A 24,008-nucleotide genomic window follows, 5' to 3' on the forward strand; every position below is an offset into this window, starting at 1 on the left:
TCAGTATGCAAGCCAATGTTTTTGACAAAATGTCACGTCACCAGGACAATGTGTGACTTGATTTCGCATAAAGCTCGAAAAATAATCTGAACTTTTTTTAACAATTGGAATATATCACGTCCATGGCATGGTCACAGTGAGAAAAATTACCCCTCTCAGTGCTGACAGATCAGCCATACAATGACCAACATGTCACATGAAAACACTGAGCAACTTAATTTCACAACATGGCGCCTCCATAATAACTACTGTGATAAAAATATCATTCACTGCAGTGTCGTCTAAGAATAAAGCGGAGCCAATTTATTTTACAACTTTTGTTTTATTTCACCTAGATGGAGATAAATATTGTCACTCACATTCAAGCATGAAGCTAAGACAGTGTTTGTACATCAAGAAGTCTTACATTACTTTTATGAGTGTAACACCAAGACGACACATCCCTGATAAAGATAGCACTATTCTAAAAATACAGTGACTGTCGGGAATATACTGAGAAAAGTAAGATGTCTAAGTTCATATGTTCTATATAATCGAGTGTGCACACCTAGGTTTATTAAGATGGTTCTGTTGTCAGGATTATTTCCAACATAGTCTTGACATTGGGAAGACCTGATATTTAACAACAGACACATGTGAATTATCTCACTTCAGTCCCCTTCTTTTTGCATTAATTAGGTCTGATATGTTATCAGAATTAATTAATTTGCACAAAGATTGTTCTGTAATAAAAATCTTTCACCTGCTTATATTGATGTATTATATGTGAAAGCATTTGCATGCATGCCTTTCATCATTTTTTGCATTCGTGAGGTCTGCATACTTGAATGATTGACATAATATCTTGTAGGACTTCCTTCCTATTTGAATGGTGTACAACGTTTATTGCACTGGTATGATCTGACATCAGATTTGATCAATATATGCTCACAGAATCATTTTAATGTTTACACCTTGCTCTTTGTATTTACAGGATATACGGTCTGATATTTGATCTGTTGTGTTTATGTGATCTTTGAGTTGTTCAACATGTGCCTTTGAAGATTGCACTTCTGTGTGAATGTTTTACCACAATCTTTACATTCATGCTGTCTGACACCAGAATGGATCAACATATGCCCGATAAGGCCCTCCTCTGTTTTAAATGTTTTACCACACTCTGTGCATTCATTTGGTTTGATCTTTGAGTGGGTCAACATATGCCTTTTAAGATTGCACTTCTGTGTGAATGTTTTACCACACTCTTTACATTCATGTTGCCTGTCACCAGAATGGATCAACATATGCCCAATAAGATCCTTCTTTGTTTTAAATATTTTACTACACTCTTTGCATTCATGTGGTTTGATCTTTGAGTGGGTCAACATGTGCCTTTTAAGATTGCCCTTCAGCGTGAATGTTTTACCACACTTTTTACATTCATGTTCCCTGCCACCAGAATGAATCAACATATGCCCAATATGGCCCTCCTTTGTCTTAAAAGTTTTACCACACTCTTTGCATTTACGTGGTCTGACCTTTGAGTGGGTCAACATGTGTCTTTTAAGATTGCACTTCTGTGTGAATATTTCACCACACTCATTACATTCATGTTGCCTGTCACCAGAATGGATTAACATATGCCCATTAAGATCCTTCTTTGTTACAAATGTTTCACCACACTCTTTGCATTTATGTGGTCTGATCTGTAAGTGGGTCAACATGTGCCTTTTAAGATTGCATGTCTGTGTGAATGTCTTTCCACACTCTTTGCATTCATGCTGTCTGTCACCAGAATGGATCAACATATGCCCAATAAGGCCCCTCTTTGTTTTAAATGTTTCACCACACTCTTTGCATTTATGTGGTCTGATCTCTGAGTGGGTCAACATGTGCCTTTTAAGACTGCATTTCTGTTTGAATGTCTTACCACACTCTTTGCATTCATGCTCTCTTACACCAGAATGGACCAACATATGCCTTTTAAGGTCCTGCTTTCTTTTAAATGTTTCATCACACTCTTTGCATTTATGTGGTCTGATCGCTGAGTGGGTCAACATGTGTTTCTTTAGATTGTCCTTGTATGTGAATGATTTATCACACTGATTGCATTCATATGTTCTATTATTTGAATGAATGCACATGTGTCTCCTAAGACTGTCATTGTGTCTGAATGTTTTGCTGCAAATTGTGCATTGGTATGGTCTGATCTCTGAGTGTGTTATTTTATGTAATTTAAGGTTCTGCGCCAGAGAGAATGTTTTACCGCACTCTTTGCAAAGGTATTGCCTTACATCAGAATGGATCACTTCATGTCTCTTGAGACCACATTTTTGAATAAACGTTTTGCCACACTCTTTGCAGCCATATCGTCTAATGCCAGAGTGGAACGACATATGTGTTGTAAGCTCATTCTTCTGTATGAATCTTTTACCACATTCTTTGCATTCATGTTGTCTGACACCAGAATGAGCCAATGTATGTCTCATGAGACTTTTCTTGTTTTTAAATGTGCTGGGACACTCTTTGCACTCATAAGATCTAGGACCTGAATGGATCAATACTGTATGTCTTGTAAGCTCAGACTCTTGTGTAAAGTTTTTACCACACTCTTTGCATTGATGTGGTACCACACCAGAATGAATTGACAAATGTCTCTTGAGAGCACTCTTATGACTAAACCGTTTCCCACACACTCCACATTCATAATGTCTGACATCAGAATGGATCAACACATGTCTCTTAAGATCACACTTTTGAGAAAATGTTTTGCCGCACTCTTTGCACTCATGTGGTCTAGCATTTAAATGACGCATCAACATATGTCTATCAAGATCATACTTTCTAATGAACGTTTTACCACAATCCTTGCATTCATATGGTCTGATATTTGAGTGCTTCAACATGTGTCTTTTAAGAGTGCTTTTACATGCAAATTTCCTCCCAAACTCTTTGCATACCAGATGTTTGACATCATCATCAATAAGGTCACATTTCTGAGTAAAAGTTCGGCCATGCTCTTTACTTTCACCAGGTTTGATATCTGAGTCGGTCAACATATGAGTCTCAGGATTGCAATTCTGATTTAACGTTTTAGCACACTCACTGCGTTGGAATGGGCTGAGATCAGAATGGATCAACATAAGCTCCTTGTGATCCCTGTTGTGTGTGAAGGTATCAATGCTTTCTCTGCATTCACTCTGTTGTACGCCTGAATAGTTTAAGCTATGTCCTTCATCAGTATTGTTGTTCATATACATTTTACCAGGCTCACTGCTGATTTCACCATCATAGCTGTCCCCATTATGAGATTGGCACTCCATCAAACTGAAGGAATCTTTGTGTGATGTAACTCGGTGTTCAATATGATCACCTTCATACTGTGGAGCCAGGTCTTCATTGCTGTTGTCTCGGTTGGACACGCCATATTCAAATGTAATCAGCTCAAGTTGCACAAGGCTCTGTACAATTATTGATGCATCTGTTAGTTGGGAGATAAGCATAAAACAATTCAGTAGAGTACGGTAGTAGCAAGGCTCCATCAAGCACACTTGGGATATAGAGATGTAAGCTTTTGATGTTACTGTTGACTCCATGTAACATTGGACAAAACTTGGACATTTGTCATGGATTTTTTTGGATTAGTTCAGAGCATACATGTAGCTATGATCAATCTAACAATCTTTAATCCAAAGTTACACGTCAAAGGTCACAGACATACTTATTGAGTAAAACAGATGCAGCACAGCACAACACTGCACCAACCATGAACAAGTACAGGTACACATAACAAAGTCACAGTTGTGAAAGAAACATAAAATTCTACTGTCCAATATGAGCATACATGAAAACGTGGCTATAAAACAATGGGTGATCACAGATACCAATATCAAGCAAAACTTCTGTAGATAAACACATCTGACAATCACTGCATTAGTTTGTCATTGCGTATGCAGCTGATTGACCACTCAAAGTTGATGCTTAACATTAATGAATGACATGAATCAAGTTTTGGTGTTAATATTTCATACAGAGCTGGCCGACAAATGCATTTCTTGGCACATTTTACCTGAAACAGTTCTGAGTAAACACAAGCGACCTAGCAGCCGATATAGCTCCGCTGTGTTTATGTAGAGAATAACTATTTTTGACACATGTTGATGAAGAAGGTGGAAATCTTTGATAGCTCAATGCAATGGCCAGAAAAAAGTGGCTAAAATAAGATGCAAAAATACACAATTTCATCATACTTTGAATATATCACATTGGATCATCCCTAAGAACATTTCAACAAAAGCTATCAGATGAGTTTTTTGAGAATGAAATTTTCTGACCACAAATGGCAACATTGCCCCCAAAAATAAAAATTGCAGATTTCATCATAATTTCAAACGATCCAATTTAGTTCATCTATAGAAACCTGTATACAAAATTTCAAAGCTGTTAGACCAGTACTTTTTGAAAAACACATTTTTTGACCAAAAATGGGAAAAATTGCCCTAAAAATTCAAAATTGCAGATTTCATCATTATTTCAATAAATATCATTTAGTTAATCTATAGAAACCTGTATACCAAATTTCAAAGTTATCAGATGAGTAGTTTTGGAAATACACATTTTTTGACCAAAAATGGCAAAAATTGCCCCAAAAATACAAAATTACAGATTTCATCAGAAATTCAATATATATTACTTAGCTCATCTGTAGAAACCTGTATACCAAATTTCAAAGCTATCAGACCAGTACTTTTGAGAAACACACTTTTTGACCAAAAATGGCAAAAATTGCCCCAAAATTACAAAATTGCAGATTTCATCATAATTTCAATAAATATCATTAAGGTGATCTGTAGGAACCTGTATACCAAATTGCAAAGCTATCAGATGGGTAGTTTTGGAAATACACATTTTTTGACCAAAAATGGAAAAAATTGCCCCAAAATTACAAAATTGCAGATTTCATCATAATTTCAATAAATATCATTTAGTTTATCTGTAGGAACCTGTATACCAAATTTCAAAGCTATCAGATGAGTAGTTTTGGAAATACACATTTTTTGACCAAAAATGGCAAAAATTGCCCCAAAAATACAAAATTACAGATTTCATCAGAAATTCAAAATATATTACTAAGTTTATCTATAGAAACCTGTGTACCAAATTTCAAAACTATCAGTAAAGTACTTTTTGAACAAGTCATCGTTGATGACACAGTCCCCACTTGTTAATGGGTACTTTGATTACATGTCCTCAGAGAGGATAGAGTCATCTTCATTAATTTATAGGTCTGTGATAAAAATACTGCGATACAGATGGTGCTCAATGGCCAAGAATGAGTTCCATGGTGATGAAAACATAAACCAATGTAGGCAACCATCCTAAAGTTCATAAAATGAGTCAACTAGGAATTAATCAACAGGATGTTGTAAAACACTTTTGCATACAATCCTAACACTTAACAGATTATCACTGTTACCATATTTCTTGATGCAGTATTTACAACACTATGAGATCAACATCTGTATCAAGGTTCATCAAATTTGACGTTGTATTAATTTGTGGCTATATCACTCTAATTAGGAAAGTTCATTACTTATGCAATTAAAAATTAATTAAAATGACACTGATAAATGTCTTTTTCAATGTTAAAGCAATGTGAGCTTAACATCTGTACGAATTTGATGCAGTATTTCTTGACATATCAGCCTACTTACGAAACTTCAATAATTGACATGTTACTGCTACATGATGTGAAACAAATTGACGAGCATATGTATGAAATAGGTCAATGTCCTTGTACCAACTTTGAATGATACTGGTGGAAATATGTCTGAGTTATGGCTCTGTACATTCGAAAATTGTAACAAAATCATAGCCATGCAGCGATATTTGATCTTACTGTTTAAAAAATCAACACATATATGTATAACATAAGTCAAAGTCCATGTACCAACTTCGAATAAGATCAGTTGAGACTTGCCAGAGTTATGGCTCTCGACATGAAACAACCATAACAAAATTGCTACCATGTGGCCATATTGGACCATCTCGTATGTGGCCATATTGGACCAAATCGACATACATATGTATAAATAAGTCAATGTCCTTGTACCAACTTTGAATAAATTCGCTTGATACAAGTCTGAGTTATGGTTCCGGACATGAAAAATTCAGAAAAAAAATGGCACCACTGCGGCCATATTGGATTGTATCACAAAACAAATCAATGTGCATATGTATGACATAGGTCAATGTCCTTGTACTATGTTTCAATAAAATCCGTGAATAAAATCAGTTGAGATGTGCCCAAGTTTTGGCTAAGGACATGAAAAAATTGTAACAAAATGGCTGCCATGCAGCCATATTGGATCATATCATGAAGCAAAATGACCTACATATGTATGACATAGGTTAATGTCCTTGTACCAACTTTGAATAAAATCGGTTGAGATATACCTGAGAATTATGGCTCTGTACATGAAAAAATCGTAACAAAATGGCCGCACGGCAGCCATATTGGATCGTATCACATAACAAATTGACATGCATATGTATGACATTAGTCAATGTCCTTGTACCAACTTTGAATAAATTCGCTTGGTACATGTCTGAGTATTATGGCTCTGTACATGAAAACATCGTAATAAAATGGCTGCCTGGCAGCCATATTGGATCGTATCACAAAACAAATCGATGTACATATGTGTGACATGGGTCAATGTCCTTGTACCAACTTTGAATAAAATGGGTTGAAATATGCCTGAGTTATGGCTCCTTACATGAAAAAATCGTAATAAAATGGCCGCCTGGCGGCCATATTGGATCGTATCACCAAAAAAATCAAAGTGCCTATCTATGACATTGGTCAATGTCCTTGTACCAACTTTGAATAAAATCGGTCGAAACATGTCTGAGTTATGGCTCTGTACATGAAAAAATTGTAATAATATGGCCGCCTGGCGGCCATATTGGATCGTATCACAAAACAAATCGATGTACATATCTATGACATTGGTCAATGTCCTTGTACCAACTTTGAATAAAATCGGTTGAAAAATGTCTGAGTTATGGCTCTATACATGAAAAAATCGTAATAAAATGGCCGCCTGGCGGCCATATTGGATTGTATCACAAAAAAAATCAATGTACATATCTATGACATTGGTCAATGTCCTTGTACCAACTTTGAATAAAATCGGTTGAAAAATGTCTGAGTTATGGCTCTATACATAAAAAATCGTAATAAAATGGCCGCCTGGCGGCCATATTGGATTGTATCACAAACAAATCGATGTACATATCTATGACATTGGTCAATGTCCTTGTACCAACTTTGAATAAAATCGGTTGAAACATGTCTGAGTTATGGCTCTTTACATGAAAAAATCGTAATAAAATGGCCGCCTGGCGGCCATATTGGATCGTATCACAAAAACAATCAATGTACATATCTATGACATTGGTCAATGTCCTTGTACCAACTTTGAATAAAATCGGTTGAAAAATGTCTGAGTTATGGCTCTATACATGAAAAAATCGTAATAAAATGGCCGCCTGGCGGCCATATTGGATTGTATCACAAAAAAAAATCAATGTACATATCTATGACATTGGTCAATGTCCTTGTACCAACTTTGAATAAAATCGGTTGAAACATGTCTGAGTTATGGCTCTTTACATGAAAAAATCGTAATAAAATGGCCGCCTGGCGGCCATATTGGATCGTATCACAAAACAAATCGACGTGCATCTGTATGACATATGAAGTAATCCTTGTACCAAGTTTGAATGAAATCGCTCTTTGCATCTCTGAGATATCTGCGTGAACGGACGGACGCACGGACGGACGGACGCACGCACGCACGGACGCACGCACGGACATGACCAAACCTATAAGTCCCCCCGGACGGTGTCCGTGGGGACTAAAAAAATATTTTTTGACCAAAAATGGCAAAAATTGCCTTAAAAGTGGAAATTTGCATATTTCTGCACAATTTGAGCAAATCTGAAATAGATCATCCCTAGGGACATATGTACCAAATATCAAAGCTATCTAACTGGTACTTTTGAAGAAGAAGATTTTAAAGATTTGTTTACCAAAAGTGACAAAAATTGCCTTTAAAATACAAATATGCAAATTTCACCACGATTTGAACAAATCTGACTGAAGTCATCCTAAGTAAACTGCATATCAAATTTCAAAGCAATCAGACAAGCGGTTTGAGAGAAGAAGATTTTTTTACCAAAAACACCTAAAAATGCCCCAAAAATACAAATATGCAAATTTCACCACGATTTGAACAAACGTAAGTGAGGTCACCCCAAGTGAACTGCATATAGAATTTCAAGCAATCGGACTTGCGGTTTCAGAGGAGAAGGCAATTGTTGACGGACGACGGACGACGACGACGACGGACGACGACGGAAAATCAACCTATTTGATAAGCTCCGCGTCGCTGACAGCTGAGCTAAAAAGTGAACAAGCGACCTAGCAGCCAATATACATAGCTGTAGCTCCGCTGTGTTAAGTAGAGAACAACTATTTTTTACACATATGGAAAAAATTACCTTAAAAATACAAAATTGCAGATTTCATCATAATTTCAACATATCACATTTAGTTCATCTGTAGGAACCTGAATACAAAATTTTAAAGCTATCAGACCAGTACTTTTTGAGAACTACACTGTTGATTAAAAATAGTGACAACATCACTGTTCGCTCCCATGTAGTTATCAAAACAAGTCAACAATTGTATGAAACATGGACATACATAGAGACAGATTGACATACACAGACTGGCACAGAGTGATGACATTGACCCCAAGTGTGCCTTGGCCCATGGAGAGTGATAAAGATATAACAAACAGCTGAATGTAATGATAAAATGGTTAAGTATAGGCCTATACAGGCACTGAGAGTGAATATGTTACAGCAATTTGATTAGTTTCTTTTCCTTTTCTACTCCTGTGATAATCTTTAAGACAATCAATCTGCAACTTGCAAGGCAGTTTATGTATTGACAAATATGTTATCTTTTACAAGCACACAGCAAACTGTTCTTGATTTTTCATTTACAACATTTGACATAGACTGAAATACATAACATGCAACCAAAGTTTACACTTTGCCCATACACCAGATACATGGAGAAATTTCAACATACAATCATCAACTCAGAAACCCTACATGGAAAAGTAAACATTGTTTTCTTCCAGAACAGCTGGTGCATCTACATCTGCAACAACTTACAAACTTAACCAATTACACAAGGATGATGACACAAGAGATAAAGTTAAACTGTGGTGAACTTGACTATTCCTTTCAAATCCTTACCAAAGATGACATCTTAAACTAAAATACACTGCATGGTTAATTGCGCGCAAAAATACATTGGGGTGGACCATTTGATAAGGGACGGTGTCGGGAAGATCAATGAGGTACATTATCTTTTTTATCCAATCCATTGTACATTCTTTTTCCCCCCCACTCTCCCACCTTTTCTTTCTGTGAAACCTTCTCTGGCTGAATTTTTATTGGCATTTGTTTGGAATTTTTTCAAAATCTGCCAGGATTTTTTTACCGCATTTCAACACCAAATACAGTTTACCATATCAAATGCTTACTAAATCACCACATTATATACTCTTAGTTCCAGTAGGTATAAAATTACCAAAAAAAATCTTAAAAATACAAAATGAAAGATATCCCAGTAACACTGACAGTTTCGCAAAGTTGCCCCAAAAATTTGAAATTCCGGATTTCAACCTAATTTCAATATATCTTATTAACAAAACCCTAAGAACCGGTTTATCAAAGCAATCAGACAGGTAAATTTTGAGAAGCAAATTTTTTGACCAAAAATGAGAAAAATTGCCCCCCAAAATACAAAATTGCAGATTTCATCCTAATTTTAAATATATCTAATTAACATAAACCCTAGGAACCTGTACACTAGATATCAAAGCTACCAGATGAGAAGTTTTAGGTGAAACATTTTTTGACCAAAAAAGGCAAAAATTGCCCCCAAAATAAAAAAAAATTGCCAGTTTCAACATATCTTCAATACATTATATTGAGATTAATCTTAGATACCTGTATACCAAATATCAAAGCAATCAAATCAGTAGTTTTTGGATAAAAAAAAAATTATCAAAAATTGGGAAAATTGCCCCAAAATTACAAATATGACAATATCAATACAATTTGTACAAGCATGACTGAGGTCATCCTGAGGAACATGAATATTAAGTTTCATAGCAATCAGACGAGCGATTTCAGAGAACAAGATTTTTTGACTAAAAACGGAAAAAATACCCTAAAAATACAAACATGCAAATTTCATCCCAATTTTTGCACATATAATTAGGAATACCTAAAGAAATCTGCATACCAAGTTTCAACCAAATCTGACCAATGCTTACTGAGTTTTAGCCATTTGCAGGATTTTTCCTTTTTTTCCCCTCATTTGCATATTTTTGGCAATGACATGTTCATTTCAACAAATTCACATCTCCACCCCTAGGTGCACCTGTACACCAAATACTAAGACAGTAGGTGCTACGGTTTAGGAGTTTTTGATGTGGACGGACATACATACATACATACATACATACATACATACATACATACATACATACATACATACATACATACATACATACATACATACATACATACATACATACAAACATAAATACATACATACATACATACATACATACATACATACATACACACATACATACATACATACATACATACATACATACATACAGACGACATTTTTCCACCTTATAAGAATACCTCCCATTTGCATATGCATATATGGGAGCTAAAAATGACAAAAGTTGCCCCAAAAATACAAAATTGCAGATTTCATCATAATTTCAATACATCACATTTAGTTCATCTGTTCAAACCTGTATACCAAATTTCAAAGCTATCAGATTAGTACTGTTTGAGAAACAAAAAATTGTTTGATCAAAAATGGCAAAAATTGGCCCAAAATTACGAAATTGTAGATTTCATCATAATTTCAAAACATCACATTTTGCTCATACCTATAAATCAATATGCCAAATATCAAAGCAGTCAGACAAGCAGTTTTGCTGAAATAAATTTTTTGACCAAAATGACAAAAATTGCCTCAAAAGTACAATTTGAATATTTCTGCACAAAATGAAGATATCTGCATAAAATCATCCCTAGGGACCTACGTACAAAATATAAAAGCTTTTTGACCTCTACTTTTGAAAAAGATTTTTAAAGATTTTTTAACCAAATATGACAAAAATTGCCTTAAAAATACAAATATGCAAATTTCACCACAATTTGAAGAAGTCTGACTGAAGTCACCCTAAGTAAACTGCAGATCAAATTTCAAAGCAATTGGACGTGCGGTTTCAGAGAAGATTTTTTTACCAAAACCAGCAAAAAATGTCCCAAAAATAGAAATATGCAAATTTCACCATGATTTGAACAAATTTAAGTGAAGTCACCCCAAGTGAACTGTGTGAAAAATTTCAAAGCAATCGGATTCGAGTTTCAGAGGAGGAGGCGGTTGTTGACGGAAGACAGACGGACCGACGCATGGATGATGAAGACGACAACGATGGAAAATCAGCCTATTTGATAAGCTCTGCGCACTGACAGCAGAGCTAAAAATGTGCAAAGTCAGCCTATTTCCCAAAAGGGGCAGGTTGCTTATCAGCTTTATCTACAGCAAATAGATTTTTTATTGGAATTCAAATGGACCATGGATCCTCCAAAAGGGTCTACGTACAAACCAACCCACATGCGCAGACGCACATAGAAATGTGTCTATTTCCATATGTGCATTTTGCATGCTGAGTCTGTAGAATACATTGCATTGTTTTTATTCTTGAGTAGAACTGTTGACTAACGACCTAGCAGCTGATATAGCTCCGCTGTGTTTATGTAGAGAATAACTATTTTTGACACATGTTGATGAAGAAGGTGGAAATCTTTGATAGCTCAATGCAGTGACTAGAAAAAAGTGGCTAAAATGGCTGCAAAAATACACAATTGAAGATTTCATCATACTTTGAATATATCACATCAGATCATCCCTAAGAACATGTCAACCAAAGCTATCTGATGAGTAATTTTTGGAGAATAACTTTTTCTGACCAAAAATGGCAAAAATTGCCCCAAAAATTCAAAATTGCAAATTTCATCATAATTTCAGAAAATATCATTCAGTTCATCTATAGAAACCTGTATACTACATTTCAAAGCTATCAGATGAGTAGTTTTGGAAATACACATTTTTTGATCAAAGATGGCAAAAATTGCCCAAAAAATACAAAATTACAGATTTCATCAGATATTCAATATATATTACTGAGCTCATCTGTAGAAACCTGTATATCAAATTTCAAAGCTATCAGACCAGTACTTTTGGAGAAATACATTTTTTGACCAAAATGACAAAAATTACCTTAAAAATGCAAATTTGCATATTTCTGCACAATTTGAACAAATCTGAAATAGATCATCCCTAGGGACATATGTACCAAATATCAAAGCTATCTTACTGGTAGTTTTGAAAAAGAAGATTTTTAAAGATTTTTTGCCAAAAATCTATTAGTGCAAGATGCGAGGTATAATGATATTCAAATATGCAGATTACACTAATGAGCATTGTTTCGGTATTAAAATTCTATGCTAATGACCCTTAATCAATGCGGAATATTCATGTACCTCGGATCTTGCATTGTATACCAAAAATGACAAAAATTGCCTTAAAAATACAAATATGCAAATTTCACCACGATTTGAACAAATCTGACTGAAGTCACCCTAAAGTAAACTGCATATCAAATTTCAAAGCAATCGGACAAGCGGTTTCAGAGAAGAAGATTTTTTTACCACAAACACCAAAAATTGCCCTAAAAAATACAAATATGCAAATTTCACCACGATTTGAACAAACTTAAGTGAGGACACCCCAAGTGAACTGCATATAAAATTTCAAAGCAATTGGACTTGCGGTTTCAGAGGAGAAGGTATTTGTTGACGGACGACGACGACAGCGGACGACGGACGACGGACAACGACGGAAAATCAACCTATTTGATAAGCTCCACGTCACTGACAGCGGAGCTAAAAACTTTAATTGCAAAACTAAAGGGCAAACACCATGTAAGTATTCAATATCAACAAGAACTATTACAAAAACCTGGGTTTGAGAATGGCCCCTTTAAGTACATAACAATTCAGTGGATTCTCAATGGGATTTGAACTCACAACGTACAGCACCTGGTCAGCGAGAGAAGAAATCACAGTCAAACTGCTACCAAATCTCAATAACCGAGCTACACTTGTAGAAATTTTTCTGACTACAACAACTCCATACGCTGAAGTTCAAAGAGCACGCACAGTAAGCCTGTGATTTTACAATTTCAACCCTTGAAAATTTAGGAATGATGTTCGCTGTACTTTGCTATGAGGTAGTGAATGCTTTGTTAGGTCATTCATTTGACACAAGACTTATTGACATTTTACAATTTCAACCCTTGAAAATTTAGGTATGATCAGTAGTCTGCTGTACTTTGCTAGGAGGTAGTGAATCCTTTCTTAGGCCATTCACTTGACACCAGACTTATTGACACTAATGGCAAAACACTGTCACACTTACATAGTCACATAGTCAAGTTGGAATTAAATTGATTACATGTACATTCAAGTTGAAAAACAAAATGATGTGAACGTGTTCAATGTGGCTCATTTTTGTGTCAGATCCACACACACCAACAAACACACACAACATACCAAACACAAGCGACCTAGCGGCCGATATAGCTCCGCTGTGTTTATGTAGAATAACTATTTTGACACATGTTGATGAAGAAGGTGGAAATCTTTGATAGCTCAATGAAGTGGCCAGAAAAAAATGGCTAAAATAAGCTGCAAAAAATACACAATTGAAGATTTCATCATACTTTGAATGTATCACATAGGATCATCCCTAGGAACATGTCAACCAAAGCTATCTGATGAGTAATTTTTGAGAATAAATTTTTTGACCAAAAATGGCAACAATTGCCCCCAAAAATAAAAATTGCAGATTTCATCATAATTTCAAAAGATCAAATTTAGTTCATCTATAGAAACCTGTATACCAAATTTCAAAGCTGTTAGACAAGTACTTTTTGAGAAACGCATTTTTTGACCAAAAATGGGAAAAATTACCCAAAAAATTCAAAATTGCAGATTTCATCATTATTTCAATAAATATCATTTAATTCACCAGTACTTTTTGAGAAACACATGTTTTGACCAAAAATGGCAAAAATTGCCCCAAAATTACAAAATTGCAGATTTCATCATAATTTCAATAACTATCATTTAGTTCATCTGTAGGAACCTGTATACCAAATTTCAAAGCTATCAGATGAGTAGTTTTGGAAATACACATTTTTTGACCAAAAATGGCAAAAATTGCCCCAAAAATACAAAATTACAGATTTCATCAGAAATTCAATATATATTACTTAGTTCATCTATAGAAACCTGTATACCAAATTTCAAAGCTATCAGACCAGTACTTTTTGAGAAACACATGTTTTGACCAAAAATGGCAAAAATTGCCTTAAAAATGCAAATTTGCATATTTGTGCACAATTTGAACAAATCTGAAATAGATGATCCCTAGCGACCTATGTACCAAATATCAAAGCTATCTGACCGGTAGTTTTGAAGAAGAAGATTTTTAAAGATTTTTTTACCAAAAATGACAACAATTGCCTTAAAAATACAAATATGCAAATTTCACCACAATTTGAACAAATCTGACTGAAGTCACCCTAAGCAAACTGCATATCACATTTCAAAGCAATCGGACAAGCGATTTCAGAGAAGATGATTTTTTTACCAAAAACACCAAAAAATGCCCCAAAAATACAAATATGCAAATTTCACCACAATTTGAACAAACTGAAGTGAGGTCACCTCAAGTGAACTGCATATAAAATTTCACAGCAATTGGACTTGCGGTTTCAGAGGAGAAGGCAATTGTTGACGGACAACGACGGACGACGACGACGACGGACGACAACGAACGACGACGGAAAATCAACCTATTTGATAAGCTCTGCGTCGCTGACAGCAGAGCTAACAAAAGTCAACATCTGCCCTGAATACACAAAATCTTACCTTTCATTGATAATGCGTTGTCTTGATATTGTTGACACAACTTTTTTGTCAGTACCTCTAATGGTTTCACTAACTCATGCATTTTGTCAAAATGTTTCAGAGCTTTGCATATTACACAACACTCTGTAAGAAATCAAAACATCTTTCAATGTTGAGAAGCTACAGGGTAATAAAAATAGCCAATCAATAATATCCCCTGACTGAAACAAGAAAAATAATCAGATATAATCATATTCAATGATATTTGGTGACCGTATAAGCACCATAACAATATGCACAACTGAGCACAACTGAGTTTCAAAAACATGATGGAATCTTGCAGCAGCCTAAACGTTCATAATTCACCGCACTTTGGCATGGTTACCTCCTTCATCACTTCTATGTAAACCTTAAAGCCCTGTGTTGTCGTCAGATTGTCTCGTGGGGAAATATACTCATTACATTACAATTTCAATGGAAAACAAAAGGCTACAACACTCCATAATCCTCTTACAGACTATTAAAACAAACTTGATCCCAGGGATCAAGTACCTGGCCTTTAAAACTTTTCCAACGCAGTTCTATAAGTCAATGTCCTACTAGGGCTGAGCTCATAAGCTTGCACAGCTATGTAATTTCAACAAAGGGATTGTTCACTCTTCGTAGTAGATGGGTTTTCAATGTATATAATTTCCTCTTTGTCACAGGTCTTGATGGCCTTGCAGCCTTGCTTGCTGTGCTATGCATGCATCAGCTCCTTGAGGTCAACTACTCAGTGTGCTGTGGTGTACTTTTGTGTCACAGTGGTGACCTTTGGCACATGACAGCTGCCCGCGTGCCGCACACGCACACAGCTGGATTCTATCAAACACTGTGTAATGTGTTTTACCCCAAAGGAAAATATATCATGCTTTTTTTAATTTATTTTCATTTTTAAAGTTTAAGTCAGTAGTTTATAACTTTGATATTTGCAAGTTTTGCTTAAATTAAAAACTATTGAATCTGGGCTTTGAAATATGACGATGCCATCATGGCATTTGCAATAAAAGCAACTATGCCATTAAGAATTTTCTTCTTATCATACTGTGCTGATGCATGGGTATCAGTGAACCAATTGTGGCTGCCTTGAGAGACCAAGGTTGTGCAAGCTATTAGTCTGTATTAGATAACTGACCAATATAAAAACACTGCACTACACATCTGATCAAACTCTGGTAGTCTCACTGTCCTGTTCTTGACAAAAGTGAAATCTTAACTTGTTGCTGTCACTTTGCAACTTTTTATCGGTCTTGCTTTTATTGAAATGCTGTGTTTCTCTAGATGTGTTTTCCCTTCTTTACGTTTAGTTTTATTAAAATAAAATGATGCCGGGACTTGTTAACTATTATTAACATTACAGCCATTGGATGTAACAATGTTATTCATTTATTTTAATTTTTTAATAAAAATTTTACTTACTACACTATGGAATCTGAAAATCTAAACAAATTACGAAGAAAAATATGTTCATATCCCAGTGAAAATGTTTCTAAATCCCTTCTCTACTACGCTCAGAACTTTCAAACCCCCTTGAATTCCTCCAGCCCCCATTGCCACCCGGTGTTTGTGAATGCTGCCTAACTTCTGATGTAAATTCACAAATGAAATATACCGTATCAAGTGCACATGGCTAAAGGTTAGTGGACACATAGAAATGTTGTTTGAATATTGTTAACGAGTCTACTCATACGATCACTCATTATTTAGAGCCGTAAGAAAATCCATTTTAGTTCGCAACCAATGGCGTGTGTCCACTAATCTTCAGTCGTACTTAATCATGTGTGTATGTATGTACTGTGTGTGTCACCCATTACATTCTCGCCCTGCGTATCGTGCTGTGTGTTCCCGACGTTATGTGGTGGGAGGCCGTATATAACGCCGGTAACACACAGCACGGTACGAAGGGTTAATTCTATACTAACATCTCGGTACACGGCGAACAACCGACCTCTTTGGCCCTGCCAAAAAAATATAAATACTTTTTTTTCTGAGTCACAGGTGTCTTTACCTGTATACCTCCGCTCACAGGTACTTGACCCGTCGCTTCGCGATCTTTTCTTTCTATAACTGTGAATCAGTACCGATCGCAAAGCGACGGGTCAAAGGCCTGTGCCTCCGCTGAAAAATTGGCTAAGCATACCTTGTAGACTTAATAGATCATTGCAGCTGTTGTCCGACTTGTCGAATGCACCGCCACCGCCACAATTGAAGACTGCTCTCTCACAGGGCTCCGAATCCGAAAGAAGACAGTCCTTATTCATTACTTCCGCCGATTGCATCTTTAAAGTACGAATTTTACTGCAATAATATTACAGGGGAACGTTTCCGAGATTGGTTGCAACCGTGTAGTGTCGAACTTTGGCCATAACCAGAACCTTTGACCTCTGAACTTGACTGTTACACTTTCGTTGGGGGCGCTTTCCACAGAGGCATTACTTCATATACAACGATAAATGTAGCTCAGGGTACTGCACTGGGTACCCAGACATCTGGTTGTTGTTGTTGTTGTTTGTAAATACATACATACATACATACATACATACATACATACATACATACATACATACATACATACATACATACATACATACATACATACATACTTACATATATACATACATACATACATACATACATACATACATACATACATACATACATACATACATACATACATACATACATACATACATACATACATACATACATACATACATACATACATACATACATATGTCATGATGTTCCAAATTGACGCAGAGAAAATATAATATATAATATTATCCGCGCTGACAATACGTTAGCGTCCTTGGACGCGATTGATCAAGCTGATCAAGCTGATTGATTAATGCTGGCGCCACGGAATTCTCGACTGCGGGCCATCCGGGTACTTGCGTGTTCTTACGTCTTTTTTTGCGTCACAGCGCCGTGGGGAAGTTGGAATTTTTCAACCACCAAAGCAATATTCAAAGTTTCAATATACATAAATGACATAACTTTTAGTTCTGATTTTTTCCACACAATTTCTGTATCATTCGCTCTTCTGTATCGTCTGATCTCTCATTCATCTCGCTCGTATGCGTTTCACCTGCTGACGTCACTCCGCGGTCGAGAATACCAACCAGCACAGTATCGACTTGCCCTGCATACAGGTCTGTGTGTTCCCGGTCGTATAATGCCGGGAACACACAGACCTGTACGCAGGGCTAAAGTATCGAAAACATGGCCTTGCTCGTTTACACATTTAAAAGAATCACCCAGTATAAACATGGTTTTCTCCTGGAGGTATTCTGCGTACTACCCCCATGTTCTTTTGTGTTTCAACCAATCATTATGTGGAGCTGTTATTATCATTTTAAAGTGGGTGGAGGGACGGTGTTTTAATTTACTCCATGGCGTGGGTTTGAGACAAAAGAATTGTAGCATACAGCGATAAGTTGTACTTTTGTATCTTTTCTAATGTCGGTAAATCAAAGTCTTATTGTATTCTTTATGGCGTCGGTATCCGACATAGCCAATATACTGTATAAACGGACACACTAACTCATTGGAAAAACTAACTACAACCCTTTTCAGAATTAGAGCGCGAAGCCACTGCAGTGAACTGCAATAAAACTGCTTACACTAATTAGTTTCAGCTGTAGCCGTGGCCACTTTGGTGTTGAACAAGGCTACTTGATAAAGACCAAAAAGTCTGCTTGTAACAAAGGCAAAACTAGCTCTGTCTGAGGCTCGAGTTGTAAATGAGAGTTTACGATTGGCACCCTGTGTTCAAGATTAAGATACAATGTAACATTACCATGCACTGGTCCATGTACAAATCTTTTTTATTTCAACTTCCCCAGACAAACTGTCTGCATGGGACATACAATGTTGTCGACTTTGCCAGCTGGCTACAGCTGAAACTAATTAATGTGAGCAGTTTTATTGCAGTTCACTGCAGTGGCTTCGCGCTCTAATTCTGAAAAGGGTTGTAACTAACTAGGACCACGGTCACTCTCTTGTGGAGTGACCGAGACAGTACAAACTAACTAGGACCATGGAGGTAGGAAGAGACTAGGACCAACGAAGACCAACTCAGACACTAACAATGGGAGACAAGACTACGGTCAACCCTTTGGGGAGTGATCGAAACTAGAACTAGGACTTAGGCAGAGTGCCTCACTGATTGTGGCTGGCCCGTGAGGTCTTGCCGTGGTTCTGTATTCAATAAATAAATTCCACTTCTACGTCAAAACTCGTCGTCAGTTCCAGCTTCTTTCCTTCCAGATATGACACACACACACATACATACATACATACATACATACATACATACATACATACATACATACATACATACATACATACATACATACATACATACATACATACATACATACATACATACATACATACATACATACATACATACATACATACATCGAAATGTATCTTTGTGTATTCCTTTGTGAATGGCATAGATTGTAGTGTACGACGAAATATTAGTTTGGACAATTTTTTTCCCTGATTACGAAATGTAATAACTGAATTAAGTTATGCATCCCTAGCATTTCCTATTCGTGTTTGTTGGGTAGTTCCTCAACCTAGTCCCCGTTGTTTACCGTAAAGTGTGAATTATTTTCCCTGTGTCACCTCACATCTTGGCTGTTAACAAAAATATTCTGTTCCGCGCGCCGAAACGTCCCTTAGTTTTGGTCCACGGACGACAGGAACAAAGGTCAGGATCACCTTTTAAAATGACGGGTGAAGTTATTTTTTGTTATAATTTTCTACGTTGTTTATCCTAAATTTTCCGTTTACAGAAAAGTTAATTACCCAAGATGTCTTTAAATTGGTCTTCATAATATCATGAATTAGCTTTTTGGAATATTAATATAATTTGTTTTAATAGTGAGATCACGTATCAGGTGCCGGGTCGTGGCCTATGCAACGGTGGGAAATTTAACTCCGCAGCATGTATGAGTGAGTGAATATATTTTTGTCCTCTTATATCAACCACTAACCGCTCAGGAAAAGTAACTATTTCTCAGTTTTTGGTGGTGCGTGGTGAAAACTTGTTCATTGGGAATGAAGGGCGCTCATCAACATGCCGAAAACGTTATTAGCCTATTTCTTCATTGAGTGCATAAACTGTATTATATTACCATGCCCATTGCATTTTAATTGGTCGAGCTGAACCCCGTGACTGCCCACAAATATAGAAATAACGGACGACGCGCTGACCATTAACGTTTATTTATGGGCAAGGGCGAGAGAAAGCCAAAAATTAACGGACGAGGATTGCCGAGCCCGTTAATTTGGCTTTCCTCTCAACCACGCCCATAAACGTTAATGGTCAGCGCGGAGTCTGTTATTTCAATTATATTATGAACGAACCCGGAAAAACCTTCAAAATTTACGAAAATTTCCCGTGCGAACGACAAAGTACAAAATTTTGCAAATCCGGATATTATTTTTTGAAAAAAGCGTCTAAACTTGGCCAAGTTTAGACGCTTTTTTTAAAAAAAAATCTCCGGATTTGCAAAATTTTTGCAGCGCGCGCACTACTCACTGAGACGTTCTGGGGCCCCGTTGTCGTTCGCACGGGAAATTCTCGTAAATTTTATTACAGATTCGTTACGGGTACACTGAGACATAAAAAGCATTTGTGAAAATATCTAGAGTGCAGAATGGTTTAATTTCAGCGTATAACAAGGATGACGAAAAATGTAGAGGGATTTCGCGAACATAGGAACCGGAACTGCCTGCTGTGTCTAACCGTAGATAAAGTTGTGTTTGTTTACATAATACCCTTTGAATGACCATCATTACGTATCTTTGCGCAGAGGCGATATCGTAGCCAATGAGGTCTATTCGAGGCGCGATTATTGCTAGTTGAAAACTTACCCCAATACCCCGCACTGACGACGTGAAATACCGTCGGCTGTTGCAATTTTTGGCGGCTTCTACGGAAGCCCTATATACAATCTAAAATTAGATGGCGATAAAAGTATAGAATGACATATTTGTACGATGAATCAGAACCTCCTCAAACATAGTAGGAATGGTATCGCAATTTAGAGGGACTTACACAGTCTTCCATGAATGTTTTTTTAAAGCAATTTACGAAAATTTCCCGTGCGAACGACAGCGGGGCCCCAGAACCTGTCAATGAGTATGCGCGTCTAAACTTGGTCTAAACTTGGCCAAGTTTAGACCAAGTTTAGACGCTTTTTTCAAAAAAATCTCCGGATTTGCAAAATTTTGCACTTTGTCGTTCGCACAGGAAATTTTCGCAAATTTTGACGGTTTTTCGGGGTTCGTTCATAATATAATTGGACTCCGCCCTGACCATTAACGTTTATTTATGGGTGCGGGCTCGAGGAAAGCCCAATTAACGGCTCGGCAAGCCTCGCCCGTTAATTTTTGGCTTTCCTCTCGCCCTTGCCCATAAATAAACGTTCAATGGTCAGCGCGTCGTCCGTTATTTCTATAACATTGATCCTCAGTGTGACCATAGACCCTCGGGTCTATGGTGTGACGGATTGAAGGTTGCGCTCACAGTTTCATCATGTTTACTTATGAATTGAATAATCATGTTTACTTATGAATTGAATAACAATCAAAGGCAACATAGCCACAAACTGATGACGTCAAATCGCCGTACACAATACACAGTGCCATAATTACAAGGCGTCTGTGATTTGTGTACGGCGATTTGACGTCATCAGTTTGTGGCTATACCAGAGGGACTGTGGTAAAATGTTGCCTAATCATATGACATCTGGTCATCTTAACTGCATTCGTGAACACACGTAAACTGGCAGACTACATCGATCCTAGTTTAGCCACAGGGGGAAGAAAAAATTCCCCCGGTAAAGGACGTGTGTGACGGCTGTCTTGTTGACTTAATCAATTAATCCGCTGATACAGACAGCGGATTAGCGAGTTGGCAATGTTTTCGGAGCAATATTAGTGGTGTATACACAAGTTGGAGAGGAGATAAGGACTTGTCGGTAATATATAAAGCTGTCAGACGGTGTGGAGTCGAAATCTTTATTTGAAATACCACAGTCAAAATTAATAAAATTACTTGTAGTAATAAAGAAAGTAGTCAGACGGTTTGCAATTGAACTCTTTATTTGAAACATCACAGTCAAAATTAATAAAGTCAAATAAGGTAAACCGTTGCACAAAAAACCTCCCTCCCCACCCCAGGGGAATTTTTTCTTCCCCCCTGTGGTTTAGCATACAACGAATGTGCTCATACCACAGGGGCTCACAAATGGCTATATAAGTCAATATTACAGCGTTTTTCTTTCTTTTTCAATGTTACAAATAAACTAGCTGAGCCTGAAGAGCACAACACTTGTGTAGCTGTCTTTTGTGTAGCTTGTATTGGCATGTATAGTGCGCCCTCAATAGGGAGTGTGATCATATGTAAATGCGACCTTTAGTTCCGTGACCTCTAGCCATTCCTACTTCCTGTCCTCGCTATGCTTAGTACAGTAAACACAGCGACGTCAGTAAACACAGCGACGTCTGTACGCATGGCCGGCCATATGGAGAGGGAAGTAGGCATGGCTAGAGGTCACGGAACCAAAGGTCGCATTTACATATGATCACACTCCCTATTGAGGGCGCACTATACATGCCAATACAAGCTACACAAAATACAGCTACACAAGTGTTGTGCTCTTCAGGCTCAGCTAGTTTATTTGTAACATTGAAAAAGAAAGAAAAACGCTGTAATATTGACTTATATAGCCATTTGTGAGCCCCTGTGCTCATACAACGTATGTGCTCATAGCTGGCTTTGCAGAGGTCCTGGGAAAATGCAAAGAGATTACCATAATATATTCAAATATTTGCATATCTTGGGTGCTTATCGTCGTATGGGCGCAGTATGTGTGCGCACGAGTAGAGTAATCGTGGGGTGTGTGTATGGTTTTGTTACATTTTGACATGTAACCTATGTATTTCATTGCATAAATATCACTTACTATTAGACCAGAGATTGTATTCAGAACATTCGCGACGCACATACAATGTTTTACACACGGCACGCACCTTGCAGGCCCCTCATCAAAGCCGCTGAAAATGGCGGAACAATATTTACATAACGATACACGAATGTTGTGTTCATAGTCGGTACAGTTTCAGCATTTTCTGATATTACAGATTCGTTACAGGTTCACTGAGACATGAATAGCATTTGTGAAAATATCCAGAGTGCAGAATGGCATAATTACAGCGTATAACAAGGATGACGAAAAATGTAGAGCGGTTTCGCGAACATAGGAACCGGAACTGCCTGCTGTATCTAACCGTAAATAAAGTTGTGTTTGTTTACATAATACCCCTTTGATGACCATTCATTCGCATCTTTGCGCAGAGGCGATATCGTAGCCAATGAGGTTTATCCGAGGCGCGATTATTGCTAGTTGAAAACTTACCCCAATACCCCGCACTGCCGTAGGCTGTTGCAATTTTTGGCGGCTTCTACGGAAGCCCTATATAAAAGCAAAAGTTAGACTGTGATCAATAAACAGAGGGAGAAATACCTTGGATCTCCTCAAACATAGTAGAAATGGTCTCTCATATGGGGGACGTGCACGGTCTTTCAATAAATGTTTTTGTTAACCAGCAATTTGTCAGTCCGACCTTACTTCAGATTGCAATGAAGTGTGAATACTCTCATTCTGTACATTTTCAGGTCCACTGAAGGCGGCACTTTGAAGAAGAAAAAGGGCAGATGGTCAATCTGCCATGAGGGCCTATGTAAACGCCGTAAACAGGGGCGAGGCACCTTTCGTGAAATGTATACGAGGTTTTAGTTTCTTTATATC

General features: G+C 37.1%; 1 protein-coding gene and 2 non-coding genes across 4 annotated transcripts; 2 read left to right on the forward strand and 1 right to left on the reverse strand.

Annotated features, from left to right (window-relative positions):
• Nucleotides 1–255: 255 nt before the first annotated feature.
• Nucleotides 256–17,534, reverse strand: LOC139152555 (zinc finger protein 585A-like). 2 transcript variants are annotated; one of them, XM_070725779.1, is made up of 3 exons: nucleotides 17,375–17,531; nucleotides 15,160–15,301; nucleotides 256–3,460 (listed from the first exon to the last, which is right to left on the reverse strand). In XM_070725779.1, the coding sequence occupies exons 2-3, from the start codon at nucleotides 15,239–15,241 to the stop codon at nucleotides 1,005–1,007; spliced, it is 2,538 nt and encodes an 845-aa protein (XP_070581880.1). In that variant the 5' UTR covers nucleotides 15,242–15,301; nucleotides 17,375–17,531; the 3' UTR covers nucleotides 256–1,004. The 2 variants fall into 2 exon arrangements, with proteins under 2 accessions (XP_070581880.1, XP_070581872.1); XM_070725771.1 differs by having other exon boundaries at nucleotides 311–3,460; nucleotides 15,160–15,282; nucleotides 17,318–17,534.
• A 3,459-nt stretch (nucleotides 17,535–20,993) lies between these two features.
• On the forward strand, nucleotides 20,994–21,134 carry LOC139124419 (U4 spliceosomal RNA). Its single transcript, XR_011549919.1, has one exon. It is a non-coding gene; the product is annotated as a U4 spliceosomal RNA (small nuclear RNA).
• Nucleotides 21,135–23,542: 2,408 nt separating this feature from the next.
• Nucleotides 23,543–23,670, forward strand: LOC139124426 (U4 spliceosomal RNA). Its single transcript, XR_011549920.1, has one exon. It is a non-coding gene; the product is annotated as a U4 spliceosomal RNA (small nuclear RNA).
• Nucleotides 23,671–24,008: the final 338 nt, after the last annotated feature.

Source organism: Ptychodera flava, chromosome 2, assembly GCF_041260155.1.
Source record: "Ptychodera flava strain L36383 chromosome 2, AS_Pfla_20210202, whole genome shotgun sequence".
In the NCBI taxonomy this organism is placed as follows: domain Eukaryota; kingdom Metazoa; phylum Hemichordata; class Enteropneusta; family Ptychoderidae; genus Ptychodera; species Ptychodera flava.